This window comes from Macrosteles quadrilineatus, unplaced genomic scaffold (assembly GCF_028750875.1).
Source record: "Macrosteles quadrilineatus isolate MER2022 unplaced genomic scaffold, UCM_ALF_1.0 Scaffold_1__1_contigs__length_201487025, whole genome shotgun sequence".
Classification (NCBI taxonomy): Eukaryota; Metazoa; Arthropoda; class Insecta; order Hemiptera; family Cicadellidae; genus Macrosteles; species Macrosteles quadrilineatus.
In genome coordinates this window covers 199,575,726-199,603,621 of record NW_026542594.1, presented here as the reverse complement: position 1 = coordinate 199,603,621, position 27,896 = coordinate 199,575,726, and the positions used below count along the sequence as shown (strand labels likewise).

At 35.9% G+C, this 27,896-nt stretch overlaps 1 protein-coding gene across 8 annotated transcripts in view; it reads left to right on the top strand.

Moving 5' to 3' along the window:
* Positions 1-27,896, top strand: part of LOC128994129 (receptor-type guanylate cyclase Gyc76C-like) — a 127,994-nt gene extending 100,098 nt beyond the window's left edge. For 5 of the 8 annotated variants that reach the window (XM_054418425.1, XM_054418434.1, XM_054418461.1 and 2 more), the window contains 17 exons: positions 258-379; positions 1,679-1,850; positions 2,588-2,848; positions 3,233-3,304; positions 3,921-4,086; positions 5,216-5,368; positions 5,900-6,015; positions 6,744-6,823; positions 7,193-7,333; positions 7,734-7,857; positions 8,136-8,234; positions 9,993-10,137; positions 10,925-11,078; positions 11,893-11,995; positions 12,780-12,839; positions 14,756-15,004; positions 22,143-27,561. In XM_054418425.1, coding sequence (XP_054274400.1) covers positions 258-379; positions 1,679-1,850; positions 2,588-2,848; positions 3,233-3,304; positions 3,921-4,086; positions 5,216-5,368; positions 5,900-6,015; positions 6,744-6,823; positions 7,193-7,333; positions 7,734-7,857; positions 8,136-8,234; positions 9,993-10,137; positions 10,925-11,078; positions 11,893-11,995; positions 12,780-12,839; positions 14,756-15,004; positions 22,143-22,418 — 2,493 coding nt within the window. In that variant the 3' untranslated portion in view covers positions 22,419-27,561. The other 3 variants (XM_054418479.1, XM_054418487.1, XM_054418471.1) reach the window with 3 other exon arrangements.

Here is a 27,896-nt window from a genome sequence, read left to right as displayed (position 1 = left end):
GTGTACCATTGGATGTTTCCTCTGTACCTTACTTCTCTGCGGGCTACTTTACTATCTGAACATTTCAATTTTTCATTCATGTTCCAAATTTTTATTTAATTTTTAGTTAGTATTTTGGGAAAATTGACAGTTTGGAATTTTTGATATTGCACACAGAAGGGCTATTATAATTCTATTTAGTTATATTAAACGCTGAAGCTAAACTTATCTTTGTTAGTGAGGTAGTAACAACGTGGTGTTGCCTGTATGGGTTTCAGGAGTATAAGCTCAACTCCCCGAGTCTCCAGCCGGACTGGGTCGGTGGTCGCAAGCCTGACGACGAGCCGAGCTGCGGTTTCCACAACGAACTGTGCGCCAAAGATGACTCCCAGGAGAGTGGGTTGGTAGCTCTGACATACATCAAGTGTAAAATCTAACACCTTTCATATATCATTCAAGCAATCGAGTTGAGCTTTTTTGGAGCCAGATGAATTATGAGGAACACTCGGGCCGGCCTTGTTAGGGCTTTAGCTTTGACATTGACGGGGGAAGGTTGAATTGCTAATTTCATGAATAATTGCTGCTTGGATTCAGGGGTTAAATGAGATACATATATTTTTTCTCAAGCAATGATTTGACTTAACACTTCATCCCCTTCTTCCTCGTAATGCATAAAAAATCCATAAACAATTCCTTACTAGATGGACATTTTCACAGCCATTTTTAAACTCCCTAACCCATTTTCACACTTAACCCTCACTCATTGCATTAGGGCCTTAAACTGCATCGGTAATGTTTCTTCCTTATCTCGCGTGAGACCAGAGATTCAATAATTTTAAAAAATTGTCTAGACACACTAAAGCGTACACGTCAGCTGCAGAGCTACTATTGGTGTGATTCTGTTTACAAATTGATGCTAGTGCGAGTTGCCTTGTAGCGGGTGTACACTTGAACCATGGAGCCATATGCACGATTGGCCTTTGCTCATGTTACTCATGTTACTGTGCCTTTGCAACATGTAGTTATGTTTGCTCATGTTGTGTTGTCTCTTGTACTTTTAGCTTTTCCTATTTTTAAGGCTTTTGTCCATTTCTCCTAGGTGCTTTAAACACACAGTGATGCCCCTATGCATTTGCAGGGAATTTATAAATTATTAGTAAGATATTAATAATAATAATGATCAAATTCATAGTTCATGTTAATTCATAGTTATCAAATCATTAAAGTAATGGATATGTAGTAATGTAGGGGCAAATCTCATTTAATGGTTAGAGCCCAGAACTTCAGTTCATAAGCCCTGGGTTCAAATTCTACCAATCACTAGTCGCTTGTAGTTTCTTATAAATTAATAGAACAAAACACTCTGTGCCATCTCCAGCTCTAATACATAGTACGTCTCACCCTCACCTATAAAAGTGTCCGTACTTAATCTTTGAATAAAGTGAACAAAAGTTGAACTCTTAGAACAATTGATATGTGTTGTGTATTTCACTGTGCAGAATTAACAAGCAAAAGTAAGTCCTATATTGGAAATCTGTAGCAGCCTCAATTACACCAAGAAAACATCGTATAAAGTGCCACAATTTTCTCATCAAGTATTCACAGAGAATAGTTTTGGTCGAATATTACTTCCCTATTTTCAAAACAAATGGACCGTGGATAAGTCTACCAATATTTACAGCAATGTCTGTTTTCACAGTGTTATCATAGCAATGGCGTTGGGTATCCTCCTCTTCTGTTCGAGCGTCTTTACTCTCAGCATGTACCGCAAGTGGAGAATCGAGCAGGAAATCGAAGGTCTCCTCTGGAAAATCGACCTGGCCGATCTACTTAGTTACTATAACAACGATATTGTCTCGTCACCAAGTAAGGTAAGCGAGCGTTATCTTCTTTCAATTGTTAACTATCCTTTTGATGTTTTTATACAATTTTACACCAATTGTGAATTTATGAGTTGTGTAAAATTCGAAGAAGGAATAGATACTTACGCAATAAAAGTTTTGGGTAGCTATCCCATTGGTTGGCTTCTCAGAAATCAATACGTGAGTGACAGGTTTTTGGCACATCCAAGTGCCCTAAAAGCGTTCGTTTGAGTACTTCCTCCTGTGAAATTGCACCAGTGTAGACAACAAGAAATATATGATTGCCTGGGTAGCCGAGTCTTTATAACGCTCTTTTTCAATTCTGAAAGTCCCTGGTTTGATTCCAAGCGAGATCGCTGCTAGACCCAGATGTCATTTAACATTGGGCTGTCAAGCTATCTAACAACAGGTCGATGTTAGACAGTAACAAGACCAGGGTTTGGACCGTTCCCTTTCAAAAAATGTAAAAAATACCTCTGGTGTTGATAAATAAATATTATTATAAGTTTCACACAGTTAATAGCATACAAAAACCCTGACATCTAGAGACTTCTAGAGGCTCCCTTGCAGGAGCGTAATTTAAGATTCAAAGTGTTGTGAACTTTTTGTGGCCTATCAATTCTCTGAAATTTAATTTGAGATAAGTTGGTTGTGTGTCCATTTCTTCTTCTTACATGTGTTTCATAGGCATCTGCTCTTTCCTCCAAACACCTACTTATGTGCACTATATGATCAATTCATTTCAGACGTCTTTAGTGAGCGCAACGTCAATAGAGTCGAGATGTGGAGGTCAGGTTTTCGCAGCCACTGGACAATACCGAGGTGTCGTCGTGAGGATAAAAGAGCTCAAGTTCTCCAAGAAGAAGGACATCACGCGTGAAACGATGAAGGAAATGCGACGCCTACGAGAGATTAGGCACGATAATATTAACTCTTTCATTGGAGCGTCAGTGGAGCCTATGAGGATACTGATCATAACCGATTACTGCGCTAAGGGTAGTCTGTATGTGAGTATTATAGTTGTCAATTGTTATAGATAACAATTTAACATCTTTATGGAAGGATGTCATCTCTAATGTCCACAGTAGGGGAGCGAGCTGGTCTAGTGGTGAGAACGCGGCACTTCGGTTTTTCACTAAGACAAAAAAATGTCCACAGTAGCCTACAATGATCACATGTATTTTTAGTGCACACAAATTCCATAGTATTTAGTTATGCTTCTGTCAAGGATATTCACAGATGTGCAGTTTAAAAAAATCTCCTTAACCAAGAAAACGTGTCACACACAGGTTTTGAAACTGAAAATTTTGTTGGTAATTTGTGTGAGTCTAATACCAAATTATCCACACATTTTGTGTAGTAAATTAATCAATAAATTGTGTTTGTTGCAGGATATTGTAGAAAACGAAGATATCAAGTTGGACAAAATGTTCATCGCTTCTCTAGTCAATGATCTCATTAAGGTTTGTTTCTTATAAGAATTTCAAAACTTAAAGTCAATTTCAAAGTACAACAACTAGCTAATCTTTTTTTATTTACTGAGAAAGATTTAGATTATAGCAGAAAAATGTGACATTGATTCTCACGGTTTGTTAAAATATTTCAGGTTTAGTCACTTTTTAATTTTATAGTCCTATATTAGATTGTTATGTTATGTATAAAATACATAGGTAGTAATGGCCTTTTTTAGTGTTTTTAAGTTGTATAGTCTTTGGAACCACTTTAAGAAAATAATGATACATAATAGTGTTCAATACAAAATGTTATGTGGTTTAATTATTTTAGTAATTTTACCTTTCACAATCTAAACATTTTTCAAATGTTTTTAAGGGGTTTTAATGGAGCTCGGTACTTTAGTCCCTGAGGTCCTGGGTTCAAATCCGGCCAATCACAAATGGATTTTATTTATGTAATAATTCCATGACCTTCTCTTTACCTAGCCTGAAGTAATATGAAAAGGAATTCCTGGCTAAAACCCAGAGGAATACAAAAAATCTTAGTAACAGATGTAAATGATACAACCCTACCATCACCAAAAATTAACTTCAAACGAAGTAACGCTGACTGTCGTTGCCGCAGGGTATGCTGTACCTACACACGTCTGCCAATATGCCACACGGTAACCTCAAATCCAGCAACTGCGTGGTGACCAGCCGCTGGGTCCTACAAGTCACGGACTTCGGCCTGCACGAGATGCGACAGTGTGCCGAGAACGACAGCATCGGAGAGCACCAGTATTACCGCAGTGTGTATTTTTTTCATACAGATTTTTGTTCCTTTTAGTATTTTAAGTGTTTATTTTATTTAGAATACTAGCTGACCCGGCGAACTTCGTATCGCCTAAGTTGTTATAGGTTTCCCCTATGACAGACCGATGGAAAGAAAGTACCGTTACGTTTAATTTTCAAGATGATCTCGTTCGCATCGCTCAATCACGTCCTGGTTGAAGTTCGTTCGCTACGCTCACTCACCTTTGGGTTGGAGCTCGTTCGCTACGCTAACTCGCCTCCAGGTTGAAGTTCGTTCGCTACGCTCACTCACCTTTGGGTTGGAGCTCGTTCGCTACGCTAGCTCGCCTCCAGGTTGAAGTTCGTTCGCTACGCTCACTCACCTTTTGGTTGCAAATTAGCTGTTGTCATAAATGTAAAAGAAATAATAGTGCTGCACCCTGTTGGTAATCCTTGTAACTTTAATGCTATTGAACATCATAGAACAGAACCAACTTGTTTAATTGAAACAGCTGTTAAGATTCATTAATTCCATTTCTCATAAGGTTAACATGGGAAACTCCAGAGCCACTGGGGCGGAGCCCTTTTAAGAATTTCGAAACGGGAAATAGTTTACGTCCGATTCGCATACCTACAGAATTTACACACCAAATTTCATAACGATCGGTGAAGTCGTTCCGGAGGAGTTTGCAGACAAACACTGTGACACGAGAATTTTATATTTAGAATATTATTATGAAGATTTTTCAGCCTGATTGGTATTAAATAAGCTGTGGAACATTTAAAGATGTGGGGGATCATGTGAAAATACATAAACATAACAAGATCAGTTCATAAATCCAGCGAAAGTTGGAAAATCCTAAAAGAAGATTCACACTGAGAGTCAAAACAAAACAAAAGGAATTCTGAAAGGAAACTAAAAATAGAGGTTAAAAAAAACGCAGCCAGAGTTGTCTTGTGTGGGGATGAAATTGTGCGTTTTGTCTGTCTTCTGAATGTTCTATGGCCTACTGTACTTCTTACAAAATAAGCTAACTGCTATACTCTACAATTCAAAATCCTGGCCTAGAGCCTTTCCTTGAACAAAACTAAACAGCTAAATAGCTTTTACAAAGTATAGTTATACATTTTTGTCATTTGTTATAGATCTGTTATGGAAGGCACCCGAGCTCTTGAGAGATCCTCATGCCCCAGTGGACGGAACTCTCAAAGGAGACGTCTACGCCTTCGCAATCATCATGCATGAAATCATCGGCAGGAGGGGACCCTTTGGCGCTTGTGGCTTCGATGAACCTTCAGGTAATCTATGTTAGGTTTTTTTATCTTAAGTGCCAGGTAAAATTAATCTACTTCAGTACATTGTAAAATAGCATTGCTAAGACTCTCAAAATGTGAAAAATTATGTTAGAATGCTATGTGAATTTTTTTAATGTTGAATACTTGTCAAGAAACTAAAGATTCAATTCAACGGATGTGTGACTCAAATTTGGCTGAAACTGCAGTGGCAGCGCCTTGCAGTTGCTTTGAAAAACAATTTTTTTAATTTTAAAAACTAATTTTGCTGGGTGTATTTTAACCCCAAATAACAGTGAAGGATGAGTGTAGAATAAAGGTAAAATTGAATAAGGTACCTAAGCCGTTTTTTATAGTCTTAGTATCAAACCTCTTTTTTGCCAAATATATTTTTTACACAACCAATTTTCAAGGACAGCTGGGTCTAGTTCAAACCATCCAAAAGCTACAATTGCTCACAACGGTAACTTTTGGTTGAGCAGTTTTTATACTTTTTTAACACACACCTTGCGTTACAATATTTGTGACTGTTAACAGAGATCATCAAGATGGTGCGCCAGGTGCCGGGCCCGGGTGAAGCTCCATTCAGACCTAACCTAGAACAGCTGCGAGACAGTGAGGCTGGACAGGACTATGTGCTGGCTGTCATACAGGCAAGTTGTGATGGTGAAAACAATCAATTTCTAATCTCAAAACTTGCAAGTTTTGTAAGATATAATCTTGTATTTCAGAACCTAAAATGAACGTTTTTACTTACTTGGTTAATGTACAGTTAAAAATAATACAGGTAATAGGGTTGCCACCGGCTATGGAACCTTGGAAGACCTTGAAAAGCGTGAAATATGCACAAATTTATGTAACCGTGAAAAAAAGCATGAAATATGCATACATTTTTTCATTGGACCATAAATTTCAAAATATGAATGTTGCAACCAATGACGGACGCCATCGTAAATAACTCTTGCAGCTTCAGAGTCAACCTCTTCACCTCCCGCCAAATGGTGACATTACCTCATGTTCTTCTTTATTCGTTAAAGTGTGTTGTTTTTTGAAGTAAAGGTTCTTTCAAAGTTTACAAAACAGGCATCAAACAGGGATGTTGTAAAAAAACCCTATAAGTTGTCATTCATTTAAAAATATTTGAGCTGAATTAATTGTTTTACAAAAAGAGCTTGAACGATTTTGATTACAATTTAGTATGTGTTATAGTCCTTTAAACTCCCAATGCTGTAAAAATCAGGGTTGAAAAGTTTAAAAATTTTTGCATTTTTACTAAAATATATCGTAGATATACCAGTATATATATATATTATTATGTATTATGATTGCTGAATGAATAACTATCTGTTCTTCGTTGAAGTGTTCTTTCTGATTTCCACAGGAATGTTGGGCAGAACAGCCAGAACTGAGGCCAGACTTCCGCACGATAAGAGCGTCTCTCAAGAACATGCGGGAAGGCAAGTGAGTGATTCCTACTCTTTTGTATCTCTGTCACAAGAAGTCGTAAGGTAGTAGAGATTCCTAACTTTGTATCTTAAATAAAGAGCTACGATGGGATGTATGAAGTCCTTTGTATGAAGGATATAGATTTTATTTTGAAGGAAGGCGTTCTACAAATTTTTAACCAAAACGTACAAAGAGTGAAAAATAAATTAGTTTAGTCCAAATTCACACAGCTCGTGTGCTCAAATTTGTCACTTGTACCTTGGCCTTCAAAAAAGGTTCAAAATATAATTGCCGTAGGGTAGGTGAATCCAATCAATTGGCACCACCCTCTGATCAATAATTGGTTCCATCACGTTTGAACTTGTTAACTTGTTTGTTGTTTAGACAGAAGAACATTATGGATCAGATGATGGACATGATGGAGAAGTACGCCAACAATTTGGAGGACCTCGTCAACCAGAGAACACTAGAGGTGTACGAGGAGAAGCGGAAAACGGAGGATTTGCTGCATCGGATGTTACCTGCGTAAGTAGAACCTGAGATAACTGTTTCAAGCAACGTTTGATTTATGTTAACTTAATACATAAGTAAAACATATATTCGCCTTTTGTAATGTACGGTGGACCCAGAAAACCATTGTAGTAAAATGAAATAAAATAAATAACACCTTTATCTAGCCTGTGTAAATCTGATGCAAAGCTCTGTTTTACATGAAAACTGTTGACAAAATACTAAAAATTGTGCTTAAGTGGCTTAGCGGGTTAGAAGAAGACCTAATCGCAGAACATGATTCATACTTGGTGTAAGACTTAAGAGATTAGACGGTTGAAAAAATTACAGATTCATTGACCGTCAATTAATAAGAAAATATATCTTACACTGTTTGAAGTAACTGATCATTAATCGATTAATGACAATTTTCCAGGCCTGTGGCAGCAAGACTAACGCGAGGATTTGGTGTGGAACCGGAGTCATTTGACCTTGTTACCATCTACTTTAGTGATATCGTAGGCTTCACACAAATGTCCGCTGAAAGCACACCTCTGCAGGTTTGTATTGTTGTATTTATTTATTTTATACCGAGATTTCAATATAAATAAACAATTTGATTTTTTTACATATAATTTTAACCTGTAGGCCACAGGTGTTGTAAATGCCTGAACAGCTAATTCATTCGTAATATTTGTTGTTTGTTTTGAATCTGTTGCGTAAGGTTTGTTATTTTTCAACAGGAAACTCTTGCTGATGTTTAGTTTTGATGGGGTTTAACAAATTTTTTCCCCCCAATTGAACTTGTGTGTGTGTGTGACCCGTTTTATCTTTTCAGGTGGTAAACTTCTTGAACGACCTGTACACATTGTTTGACAGAATCATCAAAGGTTACGACGTCTACAAAGTAGAGACTATCGGAGACGCTTACATGGTCGTAAGTATTCCGTTTGTTATCTTAAAAAATGTCATGCTGCAAACATGGGCACTAAGCGGTTTTCTAGTGGGGCCTAGTCTTATTATTGAATTTTTATTGTAACAGGTTTATAAAAATCATTATGTCAAGGTCGGGAGTCCAATTTCATTCGGTTTTGATCTTATGATAAAAATGTTTTGATTACCTGTATTTTTGTAGCCTAAACCAGGTAAGTAAAATAGGTTAGTGTTAGGTTTTGAGATTCAAGATTTAGGATGTTATTCATCTGGTATTTTTAAGCTTTGGTTTCAGTTTTGAGATTCAAAGTTTCTGGTTTCGACCATACCTAGCTCCAGTACATGATTTCTAAAGTTAACCCATTGGGGAAGGAATTAATGCGCTACCTGCAGCACCCTCTGGCGGCAATTAATTTTACCGAATTTGTAGACTTATACTCTAACTGCAATAGAAAGAAAACCTTAGGTAATAAATTAATAATTTTTTCACCATTTTGTTCACAGTAAAATTGTCTACAGAAAAGTGGTAATTGGATAGTCAAAGCTCTAAACAAAAAAAAATATATATATATAAAGATTATAAAAATAAAAATTTTAAAAACAATATTTTGAAAGTAAACTTGATATACAAATTCCAAGATTAATCCAGACACAAAATAACACTACTATTATAAAGGTCAATCGATTCCCTACGTAGAAAAATCAAAAGTTGTGTACTTTTATAAGTAATAACATTTTTAAAAAAATTTTTTGTTTACCTTACCGCAGCTGATTTTTGGTGATATGTGGTTTCCATGGCAACACAAAATTGTTTGTTATTCGCTAAAATAAATGAGTAAATACACAAATCAAGAAGCAAGATATTTATAAACATTATAATACAGTAGAACCCCTCATATCCGGCCTTGGTTTTACCGGTCCTCTGTTTATCCGGCCCCTTCCAGGAAGCCAATAAGAAAATGTTTTTCTCGCATCTTACAGACGTTTAGATGCAAGCACTAGTCTTTGAGTTTACTCAAGTTGTAAAATGAATTGTTCTCACTATTTATCTGTTTGTTTATAATTTATTTACTGTGTCACTATACTCAGTTGAGCTAGTAGGCCTAACCTCTGAACAGTTGGATGATTATTTTCCAAAGTGGGGTTAGTACAGTACAGTACCGTACCGGTACATTAATTTTTGTATTTCACTAAGTGGATAAGAAAGTTGAGTAACTTATAAATGCATGTACTATTTAAGTCCTAATGATATTCAAGTCCAATTCATTGTCATTTTACCTCCATTATGGTTTAATATTTTTTGTAGGCCTACCTGGAATCATAGTATTTGTACTATCATTACTTAACGACTTTAGCTTACAAATAATTTTTTTTTTTTTTAAGTTATAAACATGTTTATTCTTCTAAAAATAATCCCAGAACAGACTTGAATGATACTTTTGACTGCATATATTGATTAGATAATATTATTAGATCAATGGTCATTTTCATAGTAGGTTGGTTTATCCGGTTAAATCGTTATCCGGCCAGGGGCTTGGTCCCGTGGTGGCTGGATATGAGGGGTTCTACTGTAGTAAGAAGAAACAAAAAGGGCGAAAAATAATAATAACTAAATAAAAAATGGCGCTGCCTAGCGGTGACACGAGCGGCTCTCATAAGTCGGCCGCCGGGCCTGCAGCAGCCGTACGAGTAACGCTCGTAAGTCGGCGCCAATGGGTTAAGCACTGATTGAATAAGAATAACGCTACAGTGACATGGTCAGGTTTCAGGGCTGCCTATCCGCAACGGAGACAAGCACGTCGGGGAGATTGCCTCCATGTCACTGGATCTACTAGAGGCTGTCAAGAACTATCAGATTGCTCATCGGCCCCACGACACCTTGCAGCTGCGGATAGGAGTACACACTGGTGAGTCAACTCTCACTATGACCATGCACTTTCATCTGTAATATGTGGCTGGAAATATTCTTGTGACGAGCAATTAAGACCTAGTGCAATGAGCACTGTGCAAAAATTCCTCTCGTACAGGGTCTTCCTCCACTGTGAGAGTTGTAGTATATGAGAGGGTGTTGGAATTTTCCCTAAACACCAGCGACTAGCTAGACAGCAATTAAGTAGAAAAAGAAACGTCTTTAACACTTAAAAGTAAAACATATATTTATGCTTATACTGTTACTCACAAGACGGTAAATATACGAAAAAGATGGTAAGTGGTAGGTGGAGTACCACTTACCATCTTTTTTGTATATTTACCGTCTTGTGAGTAACAGTATAAACGTAAATATATGTTTTACTTTTAAGTGTTATAAGACGTTTTTTTTTTTTTTACTTTCTGTAAATTTAATAACACGTACAATGCTGATCAAGAAGTTATTTAGCAATTAAGTGTACCATAGAATGTGTCCTCTGTACCTCATTTCTCTCTAATAGCATAGACGGGAATAGTCCGTTTAAAAAATTAGTCACATAGGCAACAAGCTTTTTTTAAAACTTTAGTCAATAAATAGTAAGGAATAAGTTTGTATTTCATAAGAATTGTACTTGTTTATTTAGGATTTACCTAGATTCCAACTCCTAAAATTTGTCCATCACTGATGTTTGTGATATTAGAAAAGTCTTTTTTGGAAAGAAATAATATCAACAGAGGAAAAGTAAACATATAGTATTTCAAAACTATTTTGTCGGTCCATCGTAGGTCCGGTGGTTGCTGGTGTGGTGGGGCTGACGATGCCGAGGTATTGTCTGTTTGGCGACACCGTCAACACTGCCTCGCGTATGGAGAGCAACGGACTACCTCTGAAAATACACATCAGCCCTCAGTGTAGACAGGCCTTGATCAAGATTGGAGGGTAAGTAGTATATAGAACCATGTTCTCTTTTTAGTTTGTTCAAATTCACAATCACTATACAGGTGTCCTGTAAGTAAACAGCCAAACTCCGGGAAATAGTACTATGGGTCAAAATAAAAAGAGAAACCCTGAAATAATATTTTTCCAAAAACAATTTCTCAATCAGATATCCCACCATTTCGTTTTTTTTACATAGGCCTAAATATTTTATGTTTGAATTTTTCAAATCCATTTTTTTCGAATATAAAACTTGTTACATTTTTTAAGGTAGGTACCAGAGTCATATTTGAAAATGGTGGTTGTTTTAATTTTATGACTTAAATTACAAAAAATCACCAATTTATGAAAAATTTCTAAAATACTTTAATTTGATATTTAAAATTTCTTGTCAACGGACACCAAGTTCATAAAGATAGAATAGTTTGAGGAGGTAATTTACAAAGGTAGGCAATTTACAAAACTTACATTTTGTGAATTATTTAGCCTTTAAAATGGTTCAGCTTTTAACAAAATAAAAAATTAATAGTTCATCACTTGGACCAAAAGCGTCTTTTCGACCATCGCTCATTTTCCAATCTTTGGTTGTTGTAGACTTGAGCTAGTGTAGAAAAGTAACTTTAAGCCCTATTGGTGACCTAATTATCTAAGCCTAATATACTAGACTATACCAGAACTCTGGGGTATTTATTATTTTGGCTGAAGTAGCCTATGCTTTTGTCAATAATGCTGATGTCCCGATGAGTTCTACAAAAGATTTTAGTTTTAGCTATCTTTTTTTCTGCTAATATTTACAAGTTGGCAACACTGATTCCAGATACACCATGGAGGAGCGGGGGGTGGTTCATATGAAGGGGAAGGGGGATGTGTTAACCTATTGGCTGACAGGAGTGACTGAGGGAGCTATCAGACGACGAGAGGTAAGCAGCTACAATTCTTGTAATAGGTTATGTTGAGATAACAGTTTGAAGTAATAGGTTGCAAATTAGGTTTCTCTATTGAAGTGGTTTAAAACGGTATAAGTAACAGTTGTGTTTGAGTAAATATTAGTGCATAACTCAAATAATAGGTAATAGAGTAGTTGATACAAGTTGAAATAATAGGTTAAAGTGTATTAGATTTATCCTTGTAACATGTTATGTTCAGATAACAGTTTGAAGTAATAGGTTTCAACATTGTTTTCTCTGTTGATGTGGTTTGACTGAGAGAAATAACAGTTTGTGTTCAGTTTCGTACTTGAGTCTAGGTTAACTTTTTTAAATATGTATATGGTATTTTGTTACTGTAATGTTGCATTTAAATTAGTTACAATAATTTGGCGCTTCCAAGACAAAGTGGTGTAAGTACGATAAACCTATTTACTTACCCCCCTTCATCTTGCAAGTCACGAACTGTTACTATCTATGAATAACAACTTATTGAAAAATAATACTGAAGGTGAGTTTTAGTATCATTGCATGAGCTGAGCACGGTTGTACTCATAATATGTTCACCACGATTTTTTTTTGTATTATTTTAGTGCTATTTATCTAAAAATCCTTCATTCTTTATCTTATGAACATCGATCAGTAGAGTATTTTTTTCAACTTAAAATAGCTTGATGAACCGTAATTTGGGGCATTTTTCAAAACCCGATTTTATTGGTGCTTCATATTTGAAGAACTTATACTTTAGATCAAATTGCAACATTATTTTACGTTTTAGACTGAGTCGGTGACAATCATCTACCCAAATGATATCATCCAAGAGTCAAACGCAGCTCTGGTAAGGAAATTGACGTTAAATCCAAACATGATGTACATAAATAACCTCATTGTGACGTTTGAACAAGCTTCCTTTCTTGGGCTGTGAAAGGATAAAACAGATGAATTTTGGATACTGAAATAGACATAACATCCATATGGACCAGCTGTCATTAAAATTCCATTAAAAAAGAACGTAGTTGTATGAGCCAGTCACAGAGTATACTTTTATACAAAGTTATGTTTTCTACCTTATATTTAATTACTGAGATAGTTACCATGAAAAGATGTTATAGCTTACAATAAGTCGTCCTTATCAGTTTGACTTGGTTAAAAAGTCTGCATTTTCAATAGGAATCTGTAATTTACATCAGCGCAATCTATCGAAGGCTCAATTCAACCATGTCAATTTGATTTTAAAACTGTCAACATCTTAAACATGGGAATGGAATGTATAGTTCTATCAATATACGCTTCTGAAATAGACATTCCATTCAAATATTCAAGCTGTAGACAGTTTTAGAATTTGACAAACTTTGTTCAATTAACCTCTAAGATTAAGTTGTAAAATATCGTTTTATATGAGTGTACTTCAATCTGCTTATATTTTATGACCTCATATGACCGTCATAGTAGGAAAAACTTAAGAGGAAATATAACTTCATTAGTATCTAGTGCATTATGTGAAAAGCTCGTTACACTAAAATCTGATTCGTTGTAAAACTGGTTACTCCATATTGATGGGATTTCTACTTCAGTATTCAAATTTAATGCTTGTGGTCATTTAAAAATTAATTGTTCGGTGGGATTCCCAGTCTAAAGTACATAGATCTAGTACTTGAACGCGTACATGTTTTAAAAATTGTCATGGCAATAAAATATGGAATTCAATTTATTGTTTTGAGTTCTACTGTGAAAAAGGAAAATTTATCAAATTTCTTTAAATAAAAATTTGTTAATTTAAAGTTAAGTTGCTTTTTCCCTAAATAATTACCCTTAAAATCAATTTAAAATCAAAATCATCATTTTCTAAAAAAAAAAGAAATACCTTATGTGAACGTATTGTAATTTACTAAATTCAGATATGATTTGGGTGTTAACTATGAATTTGTAACTATTATTCTCTTTGATGGAAATAAAAATTTCAATGTTTTATAAACGAGATCGGTGTAATTGGCTCTTAGAAACCTTTTAGTCCAACATGGGTGTTTAATGTTTGCTTTGGTGGAATAAATGGCTTAACTACATTTATGCTTACTATATCTAGTTCAATAGAGCTTTTTGTGCTGTTTGATCTGCTATCATTCAAGGATATCGTTTAAAAGTTCTTCATCATGATGATTCATAAAATTTCATCTGGTATTCAAATTTCCCAAAAAGTTTTCTTACAATGTTTTTTTATTAGTTTGAAAAAACACGTAAGATATCACTAACTTTAGTCAGGATTTCAACACCAAACTAGGGTAAGATCTTGTTTTCAGAAACTTAAATTTCAAAAATTTTACAGGGTAGGGCTGAAGGGCTGAGGACTCCTGCAAAGGGGAGGGGGGGGGGGTCAAAGCTGCAACCAGGGTGCTCTACCAGCTTTCCATTTTTCACCCTAAACCAGGACCTTCTACTTCTAGCAGACACTTGTTGTTAATCGTATAGGCAAATAGTGTGTTCATAGTTTTGCATTGTCAAAAGCAATGACTTTGAATCCTTTGCCATCCTCTTTGTTCGGCCATTTAACTTTCATTTCTTTTGTGTTTGATGCATTTTTGTGTTTTTATTTTATTTTGCTGTTTTAATAATTGTTGTTTCAATTGAGAGAGGTTCTACTGTAGAAGATTTTTCCAAAGTTTTGTGGCATTTGGTGATGCAAAAAGACAAACAGGCTTGTATTGAATTTGAATAGTGCCGAAGTAGTCTGATTCTACAAGCGTCGGCTGATTGCAGGTTAACGTCGACGAGCTGCCTCCTCTCTTCTGCCGACCTCATCGCAGTCCCAAACAGATGGGAGAGGATCGTCGGTTAGAGCGGCGCCAGTCCTCGGTGCCGAGGGGCAACTCTGAGGACCGAGGGGTGCCCAACAACTTTCCCGGACCCCTGCGCCGCTTGGTGCGAGAGTCTCACTCTCTAGACCCCTTTCCTGACAAACGGCTGGAGAAGATCGGAACTGTCAAACGCAGCTTGCTCTCGTTACAGGTAGTTAACTTGATTTGGCTAGAGATTGGTTATGAATAACTCAAAGAATAGTAATTTTGCAGATAACTTCCTCTTGTTAAAACACCTTGAATCCAGACCTTTATTTTTGGTCTTAATAAACGCTTTTCACAATCGCGTAAGTATATGCGTTCCCTCTTAAACCATTTTTGTATCTGCCTCTTGGGTCTCAGGGGGAACAGTCGCTCCCCCCCCCCCTCTTTAATCTACCTCTGACTTAGTGATTCAAGGATACAAAAACTTATACAGATACTATTTTTTTGCTTGTATTTCTTTTTAAGCTACCGTATAAAATTTATTTTTTAATTTTTGTATGATTTCCTAGGTATTTTTTTGTTCTACGTAGTTAAAATGAATTCTGTTTGCTTCGTCAGTTTGACTCCTAAACTGATAATTAATTTGCTAGTAGTAGGTATACCTTTTTGTAGACCTTTAGAATTGATCAAGGGAATAAACTACGTATTCATTACTGTTTGTACGCATCGTTATTCTATTTGCTCTGTATTTAACCACTGAGCATTAAACTGATAAATGTTTTTTTTTAAGGAAATGAGTGGTGAAGTTTGGTTTTCCCTAGAGAGTTTTAGTTATAAGTTCTGAATATATTTTATTGTTTTCAGAGTGACTAACAAAAGGGATTGGTCTGACTAATATATTTGAGGTAAAACTAACGAGTTCGCGCATGTATGGAAGCTGGTCAATTATGCAAATTGTAATTTCGCTTAACCTATTCAATCAACATTGGTTAGATAAAGGAAGACTGTAAATATACTATTTAGTTGTGGGTTGGAACTTGCATGAAATGGTGATCAAGGGTTAGTGAAGTATATCATCGCACTTGCTTGGTTGTTTTTGTTATTTGGAAGAATGTTTTGAAGGCTTCAAAGGTTGTATTTGTAAATACTGTAAAACAAAGTGTAAGGACCATATTGTTGGACAATGTTGTGGAATGATACTATTCCAATAATGATTTGGAATTATATTACTTTATTATTTTTAATACAGTACTACAGGGAGCATCATAATTTTTGTTTGTATGCTAAGATAAAAAAATATACCAAGTGTTTATATTAAGTCAGGTGCTTCATTATATGCAAGGTGTACCTAAGCTGATTGTCCCAGAATACCTCAACCATTCTTCATATTACAGTAGACTCCCTCTTATCTGGACACCTTTTAACCGGACATCAATTTAACCGGGTTACACTCGACGGAAATGACATCTCTTTAACCGGACAATTTTTATCAGCACATTGTTTTAACCGGACTAGATCGGCAGGAAATGGCCGGTGCTGAAACAATTGTTCTCGTGGGAAAGATTTGAGAGCAGTAATCACATATCTAAATACAATGCTCTCCTAAATTTAAGTCGAATCTCACCGTATACGGTCCGTTTTAACGAGTTTTTGGGGGCGTCGGCTTAACAAAAACAAAACCTAGCGCATACCTTGACGAAGAGGCAAGTCACTTAAAAGAGATCTATCTGAACTCCCTGAAAGCATTTCAGATCTCAGGGTCTATTGCTGATAAAGCCATCATGACTGCTAGAAAAAAAGATTATGACCTAAAATTGAGAAATCTTCAACAAAAAGCTATATCCAACCATATTGCTCGATCACAAAATAAATCCAAAGCATTGTGGAATGTCGTAAACTCTGAGCGTAAAACCAAACAATCACTGGAACACAAATTTCAACTAAAAATAGACTAGATAAAAATAGATAGATAGCTGGAAGAAAATCCTAAAACTATAGCAAACCATCTCAACCTCTACTTCTCTCAGATTGGCGAAAAAACCCTAACCACAAATCAACAGCCAAATCACTCACCATGCATAGATACAAACCCACGTCAATTTCAGTTTCAACCCGTAACCATCAGAGATGTAAAAGACGCCATAGAAACCTTAAAACTAAAGATGGGCCGATACCAAAAACTGTCGATACCGATACCGATACCGATACCACCAAAGTACTCTCGATACCTATCGATACCGATACTTCCGATACCTATCTTTTTTGCACAGTTTCTTCCACTAATAATATTATAAACTGTTATACCATAAAAAAAACACAATATGTATGTGTATAAAACTTATATTTTGGTGTTAAAGGTTTATTATTAATTGCAAAAACAATTGCAAAAATATGGAACTAAGTGTTTATTTTAAAATAGGCCTACTGTAAATGTTTGAATTTGACTAAAGCATGAGATTTAATAGTTTCCTCTAATTTATAAATAGGCTTATATAATTATTTATCTGTCATTTGTCAGTTTTTGTATTTATTTGAAATTGCATCAATTGTCTTAGTTAACTCATTAAGCTATAAATTTTAAAAAGATTATGTACATCTTGGCCTACAAATACTATGTAAGTTTTTTTCCCCTAAGAGAGTAAAAACGAACTTCCTATATAATGAGAGTTTCTCACTAGTTGTATGAAAAACAGTTATATATCTTCAAAATTTGTTTAACTATGAAAAAGTCACCAAGTCTAGCTGAAAACACGTTCATAAATGAGGATATTTTTGAAATACAGAATAACTAATCAAACAACCTTTTTATTTTTAACACTTTTATTTCTTAACTTTTCTTCCTTGAAAATGTCAACAGTTTTCACTTATTTTAAATAAAGATTATCACTTATAATTTCTCGAAAGAAATCTACGTGTGAGCTATGAAGAGCAGACAAGAGACATACGTCACTGCCACAAAAACTATTCTCTACTGTGAATGAATGAACTGAGTGTTTATTTAGTGTGAAGCCCCGCCCACCGTCTAACGGGACATGGGGTAAGAAAAGAGAAAGTTTGCTCTAAAGCCTGGTTCACATGCCCTCCCTCACCCTCGGCGTCAGTCGCTTGCAGAGTTCCATTACACAAACGTTTCTGAGTGTTAATTATTTTAAAACACTGTAAATGTTTGAATTTTACTGTGATGAGATCTAATAAAGTTTCCTCTAATTTATAAATAGGCTTAGGCCTACAAGTATTAATCTAAGTCATTTGACAGTTTTTGTATTTATTTTTAAAAGCAATTAATTGCAGTTATACTTTTAAAAAAACTACATACATCTTGGCCTATAAATACTTTTTGTAAGGAGAGTATTTTCTCTATAGTGAGTAAAACGATCATGGTCAAGCAATGACTGTGTTCAAACAGCACACTGTCAATTTTTACAAAAGTATTTTGACTGAAACCTGGTATTTTTTAAAGAGATTGTAGAATAAGTAGACGTATGTGAAGAAAAGTATGGCAATAGATAAGTTTTACTTTTAGCCTACAATTGAGATTATGTTTTGGGACTAGAATCTCCAAAAGAGTGCTTTTATAAAACATGAAAACATGTCATAGTTTTATTTAGTAACAAAAGTGTTTGACTATGTTCCCGATGATACCAAGAGTATAGGTTCGGCAGAGTGGATTCACTGTGAACCGGCCTCCTGGCCCTTATGCACGACGTCACTACAACTTCCGTGTAGGGGTGTCAAACATGGATCGGAACAATCGATGTTTTGAACCTGTCTGTAACTAACCTAGTTTTTTTATACTTTAATACTCATTATGCATAAACGAACACGTACTACATATTGGATCTCGAATCACGATAAATTACCGATACCCTTCCCACCCACAATAAGCAGTAAGCACATAAAACGATGTCTAAGCAACCGTCATTTGCCCCATTGAAACACGTAAGTCGATTGGCTGACATGGTAATGCATTGTCGCCTCCTGGCCAATGAGAACTTTTGTTACATACTTTTATTGTCAACATTCACCATTTCTTATAACATTACAAAATCTACATGGACTAAGGCTTATGATATTTTTCAATAAATGCATTGTGTCATAGTAGCACTTAAAACTTCACTAAACTCTTTAATCAGGTAGATAGTACAGATAAATATGGACCTACTTTTTGGCGCAATATAAAGCAAGCCTAACCATACGACGATGACGATGTTAAAGTTTAATCGTTGAGTATAATTTTTCTAATGATGCGTATAATGCAGGGAGGAAACTGAACATTTCGACGTGTTTAGGTTATTTATTTTGTACTAAAAATAAAAATAATACATCTAAATGTCTGACTTATTGATACAGACATTGTTTAGTATAATTAATTTCGTGTTGGCAGGACATTCACGCGCCGGTTGTCTAGTGAGTTGAGTCTGACATCTTGAAATGTAGATTGTGTTGTGCAATGAGCTGAAGCTAAACAATGTCACCGGCACCGTCGCTGTTTTGAACTAGATAGTTTCTAAGTTGGCTATGAAAATCGGGTGTCGGTTTCATCGGAATCGACTTTTGACAATCGAGTCTTGGTACCGAACCGATACCAATGTCCAAGTGGTAACCAATGGATGGTGGTATCGATGACGATAATCGACACATCCCTTTTTAGAATCGAATTGAAATTTCAATGCATCGCCCTCGCTGCACACCACTACCTATCACTATCACCCAGTGTCAGCTGTCGCTGTCAGTGAAATGGATGACGCAAGCGATGTCTAGGTTGCCGATTATTATTAGGCCTAGTATGTCAATATTGAAAGGGGTTAAGGGATTAAATAAAACTCAAACATTTTCCTTTCTTATTATTTACTTGTCAAATATCAACAAAATTGGCTTAACCTCTACTACTCGACTCGAGTTGCGAGTGTATTTAATAAGTAGGCAAACAGCTAGGATTCGTAACGGCAACGGCAATTTACCCGCTCGGCGCTCTGACTGAAGATTCATAGCATTCAGTGGTTCAGTGTCAGTATCGGTATCGAACCCAAAACAGGCAAGTATCGAGTATCGACGATACCTCGATACCGCTGGTATCGAGAGTATTTTGGTATCGAGTATCGGTATCGGCCCACCTCTACTTAAAACCCAAGCTATCGTGTGGAATTGACGAGATCCCAGCTAAAGCTGTAAAACACTGTGCAAATCAACTTGTGATTCCGTTAGCAACTATCATCAATAAATCTTTTTCGCTAAGCCAGTTCCCATCCTTGCTGAAGATCTCAAAAATATACCCTAAACACGAAAAAGGCTCTGCTACAGATGTTGAAAACTACCGCCCTATTTCACTCATATCCGTATTCTCCAAAGTAATTGAAAAAATTGTTCTAACCCAATTAATGGCTTTTTTTGCAGAAGAAAAACTCATCAGCCAAAACCAACATGGATTCATTAAGGGAAGGTCCACATCAAGTGCAGTTACAAATATTGTCGAGTTCATCATCGACCAGCTAGAAGAACGCAAACATGCCTCAGCAGTAATGCTTGACTACAGCAAGGCATTTGATTGTCTGGGCCACAAGCTAATCACAAGAAAACTAGCATCCCTGGGAATTAAAGGCAGGGCAAATGCATGGTTTGCTAACTACCTTCACGGACGAACGCAGGTTGTCGAAACTCAAGAATCATCCAATGGAATGAAGAAAACATACATATCAGAGCCACAGCCGGTCAAGAGAGGAGTACCACAAGGGTCTGTGCTTGGCCCTGTCTTGTATGTTCTATTTACAAATGACTTCCCTAGCATGATCAAGGAAAACAGTACGTCTGAATGTATCATGTACGCAGACGATACTACTATCCTCTTACACAACAACAGTGCAGAACAGCTGAACACAGACTCTCTCACCACACTCACCAGAGCAAAAATCTACTGCAAACAAAACGATCTGGCCCTCAACCATACAAAAACTGTTCGAATTAATTTCAGCCGTAAAACAGAGCAAATAGCTGACCGATGTGAAAACTGTACAAAATTTCAAATTATTAGGAATTACACTAGATACTGGCCTTACCTGGAACAATCACATCGATGATCTTTGTAAGAAACTCAGAACTGGTGTATACGTGGTGAGAAGAATTAGATGGATTGGTGATTTATTATCAGCAAAAACAGCGTACCATGCTTTAATGGAGTAGCATATACAATATGGTCTTGTTGTCTGGGACGGGACTGCTGAAAGCAACCTTAACAGAGTATTGAAGCTGCAGGAAAAAGCCATACGTATACTTGCCAACCTTCAACCCTGAGGCAGCTGCAGGGAAGCTTTCAGATCGCTTGGTATTCTTAACTGTTGTAAATCTTTACATCAAAGCAGTAGTCCTTCTAGTGAGTGAGTCTGATCTGCCAAAAAGTGCAAATTTTCACGCTTACAACACCAGGCGAGGAAACGACTTCATTCTGCCAGTACATCATACCACGCAGTACGCCAGAAAACCATCCTACACTGGCCGCAAAGTCCACAATAGCCTACCACCATCACTGAAGTCACTGAAGGGAAAACCGCTGAAAACACAACTTCACAAGTGGCTGATAGACAGACCTGCCTACTCCTTGAAGGAATTCCTTGAATCCGATCTGAATCATTACCTTGAAGTAAATTTTTCATGACATTGTAAAAAAAAAAAAAACTTGTAGCCTACTAGTTTTAAGTTATATTATTGTATTTTTATTGACGCCATTGTATTATTCTTAACGAAACTAAAAAATAAAGAATGATTTGATTTGATTTAACCAGAAAACCCGTTATCCAGACTGGCATTGGTCCCGAGGAGTCCGGGTAAGAGGGAGTCTACTGTACTAAGATAATTTATTTTTTTCATAAATGACATAGTATTTGATTAGTTGGATTAATGTTAGTTTACTGTTTGGGTTTTCAATTATTTTATAGTCTTTTGTACATTTCATATTTTAGATTTCCAAGATATACTCCCCTTTCCTGTAATAAGCGTCTAGTGTAAGATATCAATATTGATATGTCTTATAATATATGTTATTTTTTTTTTTACTCCATCCTTATGTACAATGTTGACTTTATTTACACTTTTGCCCGTTTTGGATACGCTCATCGCCGGCTAATCAGTACAACAATACAATAGTCTCGTCGTATGATGGACACGATTGGTGCAAATACTTAACCCGATTACTGGAAACGTCAAACTTAATTTTTCGGGCCAAATTTGTTAAAATCTTTTTTGTCTTGAGATGGTTTGGATTGGCGATCCAGATGATCGAGGTTCGGATAATTTGAGTTCTACTGAAATTAAGTACTTTAAACCTTCTATCAAGGATTTCACACAAAGTAACCAACATTGTGATTCCCTAGGAAAACAACCTGATGACCTGTAACGGGCCCAATGGAGAGCGAGTGGTTGGCAACGGAGGTCTAGTGTGCGATCCTCTTCTGGACCACAAGCGATGGCACTCATTGGAGGACATGCCACTTGACAACGTCTCCGCCTCCAAGAAGATCATCACTCGCTCGTCCATCCGCTCGTGGCTGTTCGGACTGTTCAACAACAACGGGTGTCGCAGTGACTTGAACCTCCGCAAGAACTGTACCTACACGGAGATGCAGGCGGAGAAGGAGAGTATTGTATGACCCGGGGAGCTACACATGTAGTGGGTCATTGTCTAGTCGGAAATGTATGTAGAGTTTGTCAAGCTAAGCAACGGTTGAGTCTCAATAATTCGACCTAAAACCGGTATCAGAAAATACTAAAAGCTGGATACACATTGAAATGAAAAAAATTTCTACGTTGTAAAACCGATTTGAGGTTTTAATTTTATCTTTCGCTAACTACTAACTATTCCTACACAGAAACATAAAATACAAGGTGTCCCAAAAAAATTTTTTTTTTTAAATTGCAATTCATCTTTTTAATGTTATAGGAAAATAGTTTAAGTTCTCGTTTTAATTCTTATCTCTAAATCCAACAGTTTTTGAGATACCAATGGTGGCACAGTTGGGTTGTTCACCTTGTATACAGGGTTGTCAATCATATATAATTGTGTTGTGCAGTACGCCAAAACAATAAGAAAGTACAGTCAAGCACAGTTCTCTAAAGCATGGTGCTCATTTCCCGAATACATTCAGGAGCAAGGAAAGGAATCGTTTTGACACTCTCCCGATTGTGTACCTTACCACTAAAAAAAACATGTGATTTCACAGTCTTTAATCGTCCACAGGTATAAAGAAGGTCGTATAACCGAAGTCGCTTAATTGAGACTCTACTGTCAAAAGAAAATTTATCAGGAGTAAATTGTTTTATAACCGAGACAGTAGAAATATTGAAGAATTTAAATGCAGATGTAGAATAGTGGAGCGAGGTATGTCCACAATGATCAGAAATTTAATTTGAGATGTAATAAACTCTGAATTCAGGATTGGCCAATTTGATTTAAAAAAATCAAATTTATCTTAGGCCTACATAAATATGTCTAAATCATAGTTTCTTTTAGTTTTTTTCTTGTTTTGTTCACCAAAATATATGATTTATGGTGAAATGATAATCGGGGATTGCATAAGCGCTTAGGGTGAAATTTGTTTAATTTCATCTGTGTGTTTCTTGAGTGCTGTTTTTGTGGTTGATTTTTTATGCAAACAAGTCTTGCTTTTAACCAAACAACTTTGCTCATTTTCACTCATTTATTGAGCAGTTGGTGTTTTAATTAGTACAGTACATGCTTTGAAGGAAAACAAAATATTTATATATTGGTTCAATGTTCGATCAGCATAAAATATTTTTTCATATACAGTAGACTCTCGCCCATCCGGACTAATGTGGCGGACGTCCGGTACGGTGCGAAAAATCCGGACTATCGAGAGACGAGCAAATACAGTACTGTATATAGCCGTTATTTCAATTTTGTTCCAGGTCCACAGTATTGATAGCTGGGGAAATGCAGTTCCACCGGTAATAAGTTTTACTGTCGTGTTATCCCAGTTTTTGATTATCCGAGGTAGTCTCGGTCCCGTTTAGCTCAGATAATCGGACTACTACTGTACTGTGCCGCAAAAAAATCACGATTGCCGATCCGGACTAGCGAAAGTAAGGACAAGGCCGATCCGGATGAGCGTGAGTCTACTGTATATGAATTTGTACTAAATTTTTGTATGTAGATAACAGTTTGTTCTGTTAGTGTGTAGATAATAGATTCAGGTACAACTAATTCTATAAATTTACTAATAATATTTTTAAGTAATCTACAAAAAAGAGGAACATTTGAATTTTGAGGATAACAATATTTTTGGGTATCAATCAAGTAAAACTGTAATACTACTGAGAAAGATCTTGTAAAGATTGTGAGTGTTTGGTGCTTTATGGATTTGTACGTCGCGGGACTGATATAAGTCAGTCGCCAGCAATTGTGATATCTTGAGCCTAGTGTTAAGTTTTGTCAATTTTTGGAATGGTGCGATCGCTTTTCAGAGGCCTTATTTTTCAATATAGTCAATGAATGCATGAACTGTAAGGTCTGTAAAACCCCATTTTTTATAACGGTGAGATTTTACACTGGTTTTACAATCATTTAATGGTCTCATTTACTTATAAAATAATGATTGTAAATGTACAAAACCATCATTGTTTTCTTTTTGTATCTTTTCCTTCTACTTTCAAGGATTATTATCTAATAAAATTTAGAACTTAGTTCGGTCACTAAGCACTAAATAAAGTATACAACACTTAAACAACCAGTTTTGACCTTACTGTTTATGTTTTCATTGCTTTTGTCGAAGTTTTGTAAAATGTTCACTATATCAAGTGCCTGTTTGGACTATACAATCTTAAAACTGTATTACGTTATACAAATGTAATATTGTATTTATTTTTTAGTTCAAAGTAAGCATTGTAAAAATTTATGTTGTGATACATGTAAAGTATGATTGTTTATATTTTGTTGTGATTGGTCTAAAATTATTCTAAAATGTTATGTCGATATTGTGATTCTATATCTTCTCTTTGTTATTTGTACAATTTATATTTCAATTTTGTTATTTTTTATGGATAATACATTTATCTTTATTTTTCTTGTTGCTTGTACTTCTGATTACCTTTTTAACAATGTCGGTGCTATATAGTTAGAATTTTCCCCTTTATCGCTATATTTTGCGGATAGTGACATCTTTGTACTTTAACGATTCAGTTTTCTATTATTTTTTCATGTTTTTAATAGTTTCAACTAAACAAATACTGTATCAACGTTAAAAAGCTATGAACGTTTATACTCTTTTCTTTTCATTTAGTTTTTTCCCAAAATTTGTTTAGTGTACTTTACTCTAAAATAACTTTCCTTTTGTGTTCCCTTGAATGTAGTTGAAAATATGAGATGGCTTCAGCATATCAGTGGTGCCTAGTGTCAATTATTTGTTCATTGTTATTTTGGATTTGAAGGTAACCTTAAAAGTTCTGTAGTTTAAATTAAATAAATGTTGAAACAAAATATTTCTTGTCGTAAAAAAGCCCCCACAAACTGGAATATTAACCTTCAATGGTTTTCTTACATTTCTCTCTGGGATTAAACGTTTTCTCACCTTTTACAATATTTTAAATTTAATTTTATATTTCCCCCTTAAACCTGGATGCTAAGTATAAAAGACTGTTATATATCCTAAGTGTCTCAAAAAGTGAAAGCCGATCATGTGCAATTGTACTGATAATATATTTTTATATTAATCATTTCAACACAAGTTGCTGTTTTCTCGACTGCTAGAGTCGAGAGAACTAATTTTGCTACAAAGTCGTTTGCATTCCCTTTCAAATACAGGTACGATAGTTAACCCCCAAGTTATTTAAATAACCGACTTTGGGGATTTTGTGATAAAAGTAGTGTAAGTCATGTAAATATTTAGTTGTCGATAGTTTTTGTAAGTTTTAGTTTATTTACAATTACGTTGCCATATTGTTATTTTAGTCTCGATTTTATAATTTATTGTTTTCTCTTGTCGTTTTCGCCATGAAAATATAGGGTGGTAAATTTTGTGGCCATATAAGTTTATGTATTAACTGTACAGTTATCCTTACTGTTGTATATATACCCACGTTATTATAAGTGTCTATTTGTTAATGTTGTTGTTTGTATTTTATAAAATATTACAGTTGAAAATTGCTGGATACTCTGATGATGTTAAAAGTTTATAAATTGCTGTGTATAATTTCAAGTTATAAATGTAAATAAATTATGCCACTGTGAATTTCATGTGGTTATTGCACCCTTTTTCTATTGAAGTTTTGATGTTAAGCTTGGTTCCTATGGCTGAGTATAAACATATCAGAATCATCTCTTATTTTCACAATTATGTGTTGTTTTCCTAGTTCAGTGTTTCAAATCACGGGTATATCCTTAACCACATTTGCAAACGCAATAGTACTCAATTTTTCATTCATATAATATAACAGCGACGCACACCGGTTTTTAACCATAGACTGAAGTCGCATACTTGCGTCCACACCACTTTTAACTCCAGGCCGCAGCCTAGTAGAGTACGCGCAAGCAGTCTGGGCATGTGGCTCTGTCTCTACTAGCCGTCCTGTGTACACTTTACCCACCACCCTCCACCTCACCTAGCCATGAAGACAGCTGAACAACCCCAGAGCCGTGTGGGCCTAATGTTTTTGGAAATGAGCAAAAGACACTTCCCCAACACCCCGTGCCCTAGCGCGGCCACGCGCCCAGACTAAATGTGACTACTGTAGAACAATGTTATTTGGCTATAACAACCACTGTTTTGACCAACACTAACTATTTTCTTCTTTTTACATTTCAAATACAAAAATCCAGCACATTCAGCTACAGTAGTCACGAAATCCATCTCAAAACTGAATCTATACCCGACTTGTTTAGCAACATGCTCGACAGTGTGTGGGGGATTTATCGGGGGTCTATGTGTAATATTAAAATGTATACCTCGGTCTGTGGGAATCGGTAGCGAATTTGTTAATTCATTCCGTTCGGCATTCACTATTCATCAACGCTTTTTTTTTAGGGAGGTGTAAGCTCTGACAAACCAGGCTGCAAGTTATGGCATAAAGTAAGAATTCTCTAAGAGCACGCATTAGGAAGCGTTGGGTAACCATTATGAACTCCAAACTCCACCCACAAAACACGACATCTACAGTGCACCGGACAGAACTAACGATAAAATTGGCTTCAGATGTTCCATAAGGATGGGAAATCTACTAAGGGAGTATGTTTTGTCTATGGTAAAACCATAAAAACATTGTAATACATGAGGACGAGGGGGGTGGGCTTTGTCCTAGACACAAGCAACTAGTACTACCAAGGGCGTCTTTAACTCCAGGCCGGCCTTCAAAATAGCAACATCGCAAGTAGGGTTGTAACAGCTGTTGTTTTGTTTGGAGGCAGCTAATGGTATTTGTGTATGTTTTTAAGAATATGAGCTTGGTTACTGGGCTATGAAAATATGTACTCCACTTTAAATGTACAAAAATAGATTTTCAATTTAAATACTGTTTTGGTTTTTAATTCGATATGTTTTATTTTCAATCTTTCAATAAATTTATGTTCATAAATTAAAATTTTAAAGAATAATATACGAATTAATGAGCTGGTGTGACCTGTCTGCCATGTTATCTTGCCGATTCTACTAGGCCGCGGCCTGGAGTTAAAGGTGGCCGTGGTACTACACACCACTTAAGTGTACCAATCTTTCCTCTAGGAACTTATTACTTCTCTGTGGTTTTGTGGTTCTGGTAGTACTAATGAAAATGAAATCTCTTTGATTGCAGGTAGCAAACTACTGTTCTTTTGGACTAAATCCATGTGTGGAAAGGCCATTTAAAAACAAAGTAGTGTGGAAAAAAATACCTCCCTATGCAACACTTTAGCCTACTGACTCGATGAAATAGTTATGTGAACAAAGATTTAGTGACTGGTTTGCAGCGTCTCATTCAATGCTAAAATGAACTGTATCAGCTGTTATATATGCTATGCGTAAAAGTTAATTATGATATATAATGTTGTCATGTTGCCACCCTGCGAGGTGACTCAGGGTGGGAAGTTCTTCTTGGAGATGCTCTCTCATGACTTTATCGAAATAAAGATGTTGTTTCCTCCA